General features: G+C 32.3%; 1 protein-coding gene across 1 annotated transcript; it reads right to left on the bottom strand.

Annotated features, from left to right (window-relative positions):
• Positions 1 to 923: 923 nt before the first annotated feature.
• On the bottom strand, positions 924 to 11416 carry LOC126881886 (alpha-ketoglutarate-dependent dioxygenase alkB homolog 7, mitochondrial). Its single transcript, XM_050646535.1, has 4 exons — positions 11181 to 11416; positions 9695 to 9888; positions 9421 to 9594; positions 924 to 1192 (listed from the first exon to the last, which is right to left on the bottom strand). The coding sequence occupies exons 1-4, from the start codon at positions 11269 to 11271 to the stop codon at positions 935 to 937; spliced, it is 717 nt and encodes a 238-aa protein (XP_050502492.1). The 5' UTR covers positions 11272 to 11416; the 3' UTR covers positions 924 to 934.

Raw genomic sequence — 11416 nt, 5'->3', positions numbered from 1 at the left:
TTAGCTGAGCTCTACTTATAAATAGGGCCGCATTGAGTATTACTTACGTTGCACCATAATTTTAGATTCTTACCTTATTGTCAATTATATCTATTATTATATTATGGTATTCTTATTGTAATATATTATAATTATATTATATTAATTCTTATGATATTCTCGACTTAAGCTTAAGATCTGTTGGTGCAACCGGGCATTAAATGCCTAGGAAATATAGTTTTTTAGTGATATTCACCAAGCAAAAGTTAAGAACTTTTGTGAACCATTGTATTTTGTATAATAAAAATGTTAATGCGATTTGCCCCGGATTGTAAACACTATGGTAAAAGACGGATATGTAGATTATTTGTGTTTCCAAAGGATCTGGTTGAAAAGAAGAGGTGGATTTCATTACTAAGGTAAGAAAAATAGTGAAGAAAAAGAACTGAATTTATCGCTCGTCCCCCACGGCTTGCAAATTATGCTACCATGAGAAGCACTGTCGACATGTCACATCCCCTCCATGTCAATCCTGCCAGCGGATATACACTCACTCCATTTTACTTTCCTATCGTTCTGTGAATGAATATTAATATGAAATATACAATATATAATGCATTTTAATTTTAATTATATATGTCTGACCCCATGCTGGTAGGCCGGGGTTCGAAACACAGCGCCGGCGAGAACAGCTAGACATTTTTAAAAATGTCTATAGGCCCCAGGTCGACTCAGCCTGAACAAAATGAGTAGGTACCTTGGGTAAAACCAGGGGTAATAATAGGCGGTTGAAGCGTAACACTGGCCCTGTTACCTTCCTTGTATACCGTAGGCCCTAGATATCGCAAACTACCCTGCTATAACCCCAAAGCCGTGTCGGCGGAATAAAATATAATCACAATATAGTATATGAATATATTATCATAATAATCAAATAAAACAAATTCAACATTAACTATTTATTTTCCTTGTCTGGTTCATTTCTACATATCACAGATATTCTTCTATCTTTTAATACTTTCTCGCCCTTAAAAACACTGTTTTCGTTACTTAAAATTTCATGTGTATAGTCATAACGGGCGCAGTTCTTCATTATATACAACGATCGTCTTTTCAGAAATATGTCAGCATATAAGTTCTTCTTTTTATCATGTACCAACCTCATAATACTATCGCTTAAAAGACTTACTCCTGCTATGGTATCGCCACAAAACTGCAACATTTTTTATAACGTAAAATACAGAAACATAGAAAAGAAAAACGTCAATGTGTGTGATTTAATTTGCATAAAGCTGTATCCATTTGAGACAAAATAGTCTCGAGAGCTTCTCGAGACTGTATAGTCCAGGAACTTTTCACCTTTCAATTTTTACAGAACGGATCGATTTGCTTGAAAATTTGAGAATAAGTAGTGGATAGTCCAAGGATCAAAATCTATATGATGCCGAAAGGCGCATTTTCCATGGGGGTGGTTGCCACTCCATCTCGGGGGTGGAAATTTTTTATTATATTTTGACAGCAAAAATTGATAAAAACATTAACTGTCGCCAGGGGGGTTACAACGGCCTCCTTAATTCAGATGGACTCACCCAAGTTTTTTATGTATTTTGACCCGTAGAACACGAATTATTTGGGTAACAGTTGATCCGGATGTCGATAAGATTGTTATAAACAAAGAACTTGAGGAATTACATAACAGCGATTTTTCACAAAACAAAACATTTTTCTGTATTCTTTGGGTGATTCTCAGCAAAAAATGGTCTTACAAGTTTTTTCGTAGGATGCATAGGTTTCGAGATAAACGCGGTTGAACTTTCAAAAAATCGAAAAAGTGAAATTTTTGAACCCGAATAACTTTTGATTAAAAAATAAAATAGCAATACTGTTTACTGCATTTGAAAGTTCAAGTCAAATTCTATCGGTTTTGATTATTTGCATTGCTAAAAATTAAGTTTTTATTTGTTAAACAAAGCCATAAACACATAGTGTTTCCCGTGCCCAATGCATGCGTTTTAATGTACGTAATCTACGTAGAAATTGTCTGTATGCGCGCCTACTCGTTGGATTTCAAATGAGAAATGCATTGAAAACATCATGCAATCAATATGTGTTTATAGCTTTGTTTAACAATAAAAAAAAATATTTTTTAGCAATAAAAGTAATCAAAACCGATAGAATTTGACTTGAACTTTCAAATGCGGTAAGCAGAATTGCTATTTTATTTTTCAATCAAGTTATTCGGATTCAAAAATTGCAATATTTCGATTTTTTGAAAGTTCAACCGCGTTTATGTCGAAAACTATGCATTCTACGAAAAAACTTGAAAAAATATTTTTTGCTTAGAATGACCCAAAAAATACAAAAAAATGTTTTGTATTGCGAAAAATCGCTGTTATGTGATTCCTCAAGTCTTTGTTTATAACAATCTTATCGACATTCGGATCGACTGTTACCCAAAAAATTCGTGTTCTAATGGTCAAAATACATAAAAAAAACTTGGGTAAGTCCATCTGAATTAAGGAGGCCGTTGTACCCCCACTGGGGGTACAACGGGCAAAAAATGTTCTATACATTTTTTTGATTAAATTAATAGTTTTCGATTTATTCGCAATCGTAAGTGTTAGTTTTATATCGAAAAAATCAATGTTTTTAATAAGTTTTCTGCTAATAACTCCAAAAGTTTTCGTTTTATCAAAACGACTTTACTTCATTTACGATTCACTCAATTTTTGCCGTATAAAAAATTTTTTCAAACCAAGTTCTTGGGAATTCAATAACCTATAATTTCATATTTAAACATTTTTTCGTATCTCTGATGCTAATCTTTCTATTCTGAAAATATGGCATTTTTTACCAAACTACAAAAATTCGTTATTCGCTTTTAACTCCAGTCTTTTAAAAACTAATCATTCTAAGCCAGTCAAACTTCTAGAATCTATTAATAATACATAAATAAAGAAGAGTGACTAAGGCCAATGATTAAAAACACCGCTAACTTACATTATTATGCTTCTAATTGGCTTTGTCCTTTTTTTTTAATATATTGATTTTTTAACCGTAACTTTTTTATTTTGTATCTTACAAAGTTTTGTAAAAAAGAATTTTGTAGGCTTTTACAAGCTCTATAAGCCTATTAATACTAAATCTTTTTAAAATCCTCAGTCGCAAAAAGAGATGACTTTGAAAGGGTTGGTAAAGGTGGTTTTTGCATGTTATTATAAGTTTTAATTGTCAATAGCTCACTCAATTTTTACCGTAGAAAAAAATTTTTGCAAACCGGGATCTTGGAAATTAAATAAGCTACAATTTTATATTTAAACGTTTTTTCGTATCTCTGATGCTAATCTTTATATTCTGAAGAAAAGGCCATTTTTTTCCAAACTACAAAAATTCGTTATTCGCTTTTAACTCCATTTTTTTTAAACTAATCATTCTAAGCCAGTCAATCTTATAGAAACTATTAATAATACATAAATAAACAAGACCAAATAAGGTCAATGACTAATTTTAATTAGGATGGTGATTAGGGGGTTGCTTCCAATCACTTTTCTCCGAAAAAAATAGGGACTGACATTATTTTCATTATAAGTCACTTAATTTTTGAGTTAGAGACTTTTTTTATTTCTGGAGATAGATATTTTTAAATACCGGGTGTCAACTTATATTTTCCCCCATTTTAACTGCCTATAACTTCTAAATGGTTCAAGATAGAAATATGCGGTTTTCGCTGAAATGTTTTATTTTAGTAAAAGTTTTGTCTGAATGGATTGAATTTTTTATATCGCTCTCAAATACGAAATAAAAAATGGCGGATTTTTGAAAAAAACTTTGTTGACTTTTTTTTAATGGAACACCCAGTATATTTTTTTGTAAATTGAAAGAAAGGTCATTCACCTATCCAGCGATATAAAGTTTTTCAAAATCGGTTGTCAAATCACTGAGTAATTAATTTTTAAAATGAGGGGTGCAACGTGGATATCACATACCTAAATAACATAACTGAGCAAAATGATATTATGTTATGTGATTTCCACATTGCATCTCTCATTTTAAAAATTAATGGCTCAGTCATTTGGCAACCGATTTTAAAAAATTTTATAACTCTAGATAGGTAAATGACCGTTTTTTCAAAACACAAAAAAATATACTGGGTGTTTTAATAAAAAAAGTCAACAACGTTTTTTTTTTCAAAAATCCGCCATTCTTTATTTAAAAGCGATATAAAAAATGGTAATTTACCTAAAAACTTGAAAAAGCGGTCATTTATCTATCCAGTGATATAAAAATTTTTTAAATCGGTTGTCAAATGATTGAGCAATTAATTTTTAAAATGAGAGATGCAATGTGGAAATCACATAACTTGCTTAGTTATGTTATTTAGGTATAGTAGGAAAAATAAAAGAATACCCATGAACGAACATATAAAACACGCTGTATTTTCCTGTCACCGTGTCATACAAAAATTGGCCAGCGCTTGTACATGTAATAATTATTATTACATGTACTTGCGCTGAGCAATTTTCTTTGTGACACGGTGACAGGAAAATACAGCGTGTTTTATATGTTCGTTCATGGGTATTCTTTCATTTTTCCGACTGTATGTGATATCTACGTTGCACCTCTCATTTTAAAAATTAATTACTCAGTGATTTGACAACCGATTTTGAAAAACTTTATATCGCTAGATAGGTGAATGACCTTTCTTTCAATTTACAAAAGAATATACTGAGTGTTCCATTAAAAAAAAGTCAACAAAGTTCTTTTCAAAAATCCGCCATTTTTTATTTCGTATTTGAAAGCGATATAAAAAATTTCATCCATTCAGACAAAACTTTTACTAAAATAAAACATTTCAGTGAAAACCGCATATTTTTATCTTGAGCCGTTTAGAAGTTATAGGCAGTTAAAATGGGGGAAAATATAAGTGGACACCCGGTACTTTAAATTAGTTTGAATAAGTTCTCGAAAAATGCATAGTTTTTCCAGTCTTTTAACTTTGAAACTACAATATTTAGCATTTGACGAAGAAGAGCTAACATATAATAAAGTATAGCTCGATCACTATTGGTTTTAAAGAAAATTAAGAAAAACGGTTTTGTTTATTTTTTCAAAAGGTACATTTTTGTTAGGTAAAGTTGTTTTGATAAAACGAAAACTTTTGGAGTTATTAGCAGAAAACTTATTAAAAACATTGATTTTTTCGATATAAAACTAACACTTTCGATAGCGAATAAATCGAAAATTATTAATTTTATCAAAAAATGTATAGAACATTTTTTGCTTAGAATGAACGTTTTTATTAACTTTTGCGGTCAAAATATAATAAAAAATTTCCACCCCCGATATGGGGGTGGAAATCACCCCCAAGGTAAAAGCGCCTTTCGGCATCATATAGATTTTGATCCTTGGACTATCCACTACTTATTCTCAAATTTTCAAGCAAATCGACCCATTCTGTAAAAATTGCGAGGTTTTGTCCTATTTAGCTTCATTACTTGGACTAGTACTCACAAATGTATATGGGTCTGAAAAACCTCTCAGAGATAAATAGTGACTTGTCGCCGAGACTACGCTTGTCACAAGTGGACAAGAGAGAGCTGAGACTAGTCTCAGGTTGGTGTTTAGTGAAAAAGTAAATATTGACTTGCTAAAAAATGAGTGCGCAACATTGGACCGATGATAAAATTTTGCAATTAATTTCTCTTTATGAATAAAAAGAATTCTTATGAAATGTTAATCTCGTTATACAGGTATCGCAAAAAAATGAGTTTTTATAATAAGTGTTTAATCAAATTTAATAATTGTGATACAAACGAAATACAAAGGAAGTCATACAATTTAAATATATTCTCGTAAATCTGGTATTTTACTAAATCTAAAAGCAGTCCAAGCTGCACAGCAGACATAATACAAATAAAATTTTTGAATTGCTGTACTCCAACAGCAACTCATTTATGAGAGCTCAACCGGCTCCCAAGTCGATTCTACAATTGACCCATCTCTCACAAAACACTTTTTTTACTTTCCTTCGTTTTTTACACAATTGTATACGTAATTTAAAAAGCTAGTGCTTGACGCGAATCCATTTTGAAGATTGAAAATATGTATATGCGCGATGAAGTCACTCAGTGGGCTGTGTGTTTGACTCTTTAGTCGATACTGAATTGTCTTGGTCTCGAGACTATAGTCACCAGCAAGTCTCCCATGCCGATCTCGAGACCGCAAGTAATCTCAAATGGATACACCTCGAGACTAATCTCGAGTTTAGCTTAAGCGTTTACTAAATGGGAAGGAAGAATTGGAGGAGAAAATAACTATATAATATGTTGTCCCTAAACGGGAAGGAAGAAAATAAACTCCTGGACAAAATTAACGTACCACTCATATTTTTCTCAATAATCTTTATTTATTGATAATTTACTGTACGACAAGTTGCCTATGGACCTTGTTTGACAGTGACAGTTGTTATGTAAGCTAATAATAGTCTTGTTTTAACAATAATTTGTATTAAACTTCGTTTTAGACTAAAAGTGAGTTAAACTTTTCATAAAAAGTGCCGACTAAAGCAAAGTGCTTGTCAGAAACAAGCTTTTTATTGTGATATTTTTCATCACATGCATGTTTGGAAGTTGATTTGCATAAAATTCAATTAAAAAAAAATGAACCGCCGAAGAAATTTGTCAATGGAGGAGGCAGTGCGAGCATCGACTCTCCTAGATGAAGGATATTCAATGCGATACGTTGCAGGTTTGTTAGGAAGACATCATTCCAGAAGCAGTTGCAAGGTGAGGCGATATAATGAAACAGGGTCGTACCATCGAAGACCAGGGTAAGGGCGAAAACGTTGCACTAATCAAATTGATGATCGTTTTTTGAGACAACATGCTCTCAGAGATAGGAGAGTCACCAGCAATTTGCTAAAAAATGAACTAGCAGATGTTCGAAATGTCGCGATATCGTCTCGAACAGTTAGAGACGTTTACATGAAGCAGAATTGAGCAAGAGGAAACCGGCCAAAAAACCCTTGCTTACCAGAGAACACAGGGTTCAGAGATTGAATTTTGCAAGATTGCATCAAAATTGGACCATCGATGATTGGAAACGAGTTCTTTTCTCCGATGAGACTAGAGTAAGCCTAAAAGCTCCAGATGGTCGTGAGCGTGTCTGGCGAAGGCGAGGAGAAAGGTTTGCCAGCTGCAATATCTCTCCTAAAGTACCTTTTGGTGGTGGCTCTAAAATGTTTTGGGGGGAATTTGTTTCGAAGCTCCTACGGAGTTGGTCTTCATACGTACGAGGTCTATGAATGCCCATTATTACTTAGACAACATTATTGTCGAACATGTAATGCCTTTTGCTCCGTTTCTTGGACCTAATTTTTTATTCATGCAAGACAACGCTCGTTCTCATGTGTCTCGACAGGATATTGGCTACCTAAATGATGTTGATATTCCATTATTAGAGTGGCCACCTAACAGTCCGGACATGAATCCTATAGAGCATCTATGGGGCTATCTCAAAAAAAAAGATTTGGAGTCGTAGACCCCCTATTGCCAATCACAACCAACTCATTGAGGCCGTTATTGAAGAATGGGAGAATATTCCGTAAGCTTTTGTTGAACATTTGATATCAAGCATGCCTCAACGCATAAATGCAGTCATAAGAAGTAGAGGTAGAGGAGGGCCTACACGGCATTAGTGTTGACCCAGATGTATTTTATTGTGTTACTTTACTGATTTTTTTTCTTTTTGCAATTTGCAGTTATGCTAGCTTATTTACGCATTTCCGGCAAAAACAATTTTTTAAAGAAACAATAAGGCAAATTAAGGTCATGATAAAGTCATGTTGGACTTATTTGTAGGTGTTTATTATTATTTCAATGTAACTTGGTTTTATTTTGTGTTCATATTGTAAATATTTAGATTAATTAAAGCGGTGTGTTAATTTTGTCCAGGAGTTTAACTATATAAAATAATAAGTTGTATGAAATATTAATCGAAGCTAAAAATATAATAATGAGTACAAATTAAATATAGGCCTAAGCATCCATCTGATGATATACGCAAATCTTTTGTAACTACTCAATTCTCTGTCCTTTTCTGTATTAATCAGAATCATTATCATGCTTCTTCAGACGATTTGTTACTGTTACAGCATGTGACGTCTCTTTTTTCTCCTACCTTTTTCAGTGTCAGATGATTGTTCTTAAGTATTGATTTAAAATGTTAAACAAAATCGTAGTCTTTCAGATTCATATTCAGAATTATCAAAAATTAAGGGCTGGATAGCTCAGGTGATAGAGTGCCTGACTTTCACACAGGTCAGTGATCGATCCAGCATCAACGAAAAAATCTAGATATTTTTAAAATATCTACAGGCCCCAGGTCGACTCAACCTGAATAAAATGAATACCTTGGGACTTAATAATAGGTGGTTGAAGAATAGCACTGACCCTACTACCTTTTTTTTTGCTGTAGGTCCAAGAGTTAGCAGACTACCCTGCTATAATCCAAAAGCCACATTAGCAGTATAAAAGAAAACTATTGTTCAACTATTTGTCTTATGAGTTTTGGATGGTGTCAGGTTTTCCACTCGCGGAAAAGATTGACAAAATACTTGCATAAAGTCAAAACTTTCATAGTACCTACTTCCTTAATTAAGGAAATTTTTGATATGTTTCAATGTATAGATACATCCTTCTGCTTCTGTGGTTGTCATTGGCATCGTGACAAGTACTTAATGAGTTAAAATTATTTCAGAAAAATCTTATTAAAAAATTATTTTCAGTAAGTGGACTGCTCAGAAAAGTTCTTTAAAATCGGATCTTCTAGAAATAATTTCCAATGTAGTCCTTAATTTGTTTTGGTTTGAAAAGGGATATTTGCCAATGACTGATTCCAATGCCCAGACAACCAATGGTTGAGGGAAAAAATAAAGGAGACCAAGGCTCAATTTGAGCTGTAGTGCCGTAGAAGAAGAAGAAGAAGAAGATTCCAATGCCAATGCAGGAAAATTTGAGCTGTATGTTTCAACATTTTCCACTGAAAATAATTTTGCCATTTCCAAATTTCCTGTAAAAAAACTTTCTTTTAATTTCAGATAGTATAATAGTATCATAAACTTCCTTAGCTTGAATAATAGTGGGGACATTAGAATTTCTGTAATCTTTCTTGAGTCTCTTCCTGGATTGACTATCGCCAATGTCTGCTAATTCAGTTTCCGTTATGGTGTGAATATTGTCTCTTTCCTTTTGAATATTTTTTCAAATGAACTCAAGCATCATTTTACGGTTAAGGAATCAGTAGCAGTTTTTTGTATTTGTGAATATAAGATGTCAACGTGGGACATACCACGATGAAAATCTTTCAACTAAAATACAAATTTAAGATAATTCAATAACCTAAAAAGTGCACCTGCATTTTAACCTCAAAAGTGCAACTTACCCTTACTGCATCTATATGTGGCTTGATATACCCCTTTTTCTCTAAATCCAAAATATGTACATACTTAAGTTGAGCTGTAGCTGGTGGGAAGGCAATATTTCGCACTCTATCTATTATTTCATTATTTGCTTTATTCCAATGTAACCTTTCTGTCTCTCTATACCCATGAATGGCCTGTAATTTTTATTAATACAATATTTTGTCATAATAATCAATTTGATAATTATTGTCACAATAAGTAAACAGAATAAATACTACATTTGAAGTCACTTACATCATCCCAATGGTCAAATTCATATCTCATCCTTTTTAAATAGGGCTCAATTTCATCTAAAACTGATTTTTCTTCTTGTTCGCTAATAAAATCATTATGTACAGTCATATTTTTTACTAAGCTGGTGGCTAGTTCTTCATTTTTATCTAAAAACTCCTTACACAAACTGAAATAGGGTGGGATTCGATCTGGAACTATAATTAAATTCATAAGATTATTGCAAAACAAAAAGGAGAAGCTATTTCAGAATTATAAAACCCATATAAACTTATAATATGGAAGCGCATCAACTTAAATCTATTTTGAGCAATTCTCAGCTGAACTTACAACTAAGAATCAAGTTGCTAAAATGTTATGTGTATCCTGTATTACTATATGGATGTGAAACCGGGACCATGAACAGGGAAATGATGAACAAATTAGAAGCCTTTGAGATGTGGTCATATTGTAGAATGCTCAGAATATCATTGGTTCAACACATTTCAAACAGAGAAGTCTTAAACACAGGGAAAAGTGACTTGATGAAGATGATAAAAAAGGAAAAACTTGAATATCTGGGGCATATAATGAGAGGTAGCAGATACTGGATACTGCAGTTAATACTCAATGGAAAGATTGACAGAAAACGAGAAATTGATAAGAAGAAATATTCATAGCTCCTAAACCTTCATCAATGGACTGGCTTATCAGCACATGAATTGTTACTTGCCCCACAAGATCGAGAATGAAATCGGCAAATTGTCATGGAAGCTACCCATGCCTAAAATTTGTGCATGGTACTCAAAGAATAAAAAGAAAGCATATATCACATATACACAATGAAGTACATATAAAGAAGAAACTGGGTACACCCCAAACACTCAACTGTCATCAACACGCCTAACTTCATGCGCAGCTTTGATACTAGAATTATAAAAAAAATATGCATTAAAATCCAGATCCCGTAATATTTTGAGCATTATAAAGTGAGTACAAAGACAATTCCACCTTCAATTTAAAAGGTAGAGTAATTGATTTGCCCTGCACCCGAAGAAACTACAAGTATTTTTTAAATAGGATAAGATAGTAGTAGATAAATTTGAGTAAATTTTAAGAGAAATAAAAATTTAAAAATAAAAATATAAAAATAAAAATTAAAAAAATAAAGCCGGATTTGGGCTTCGAAACGTTAATAAATTCATTTTTTAGTAAAATTGTGGCTTATTTCCCATACAAAATACTTAATTTTAAGAGAATATTTTCAACACTGTAAAAACAGTAACAATTTCAACAATAGCTCATAAATCTGACTGAAATGTTTTAATATAAAGTAATGATAAAGTTCACTGGATAGTAATGAATCCAATTCTAGTGTATTGTTATTGTTGATATAAGCTATAAATACAAAGTAATTAATATTAGACTTGTCCAAAAATAGTTAATACAGATGTAGCTGAGGTAAATATTATGAAATATTCTCTACAAAAAATAATGCAATTTCTCTTACTTTGATTGTGTATTTCTAGAGTGGAATTTAAACGTAGACTCTGGTAAAAACGTGCACATTTTAAAGTATTTTTCAAAATGATTAAGTACATTTTATCATTGTTCACACAAATCTAACTTGCCTAACTTTAAATTATATAAACATAACACATAACATGCAAAATATCTAAAAAGTAAATCACATTCACAGATCACAGTATTTTGGTTTTGGTTTTAAATTTATGACGTCTATTTCTG

Source organism: Diabrotica virgifera, chromosome 3, assembly GCF_917563875.1.
Source record: "Diabrotica virgifera virgifera chromosome 3, PGI_DIABVI_V3a".
Lineage (NCBI taxonomy): Eukaryota > Metazoa > Arthropoda > Insecta > Coleoptera > Chrysomelidae > Diabrotica > Diabrotica virgifera.
Note: the sequence above shows the minus strand (reverse complement) of the source record. Positions and strands in the feature narration are given on the sequence as shown.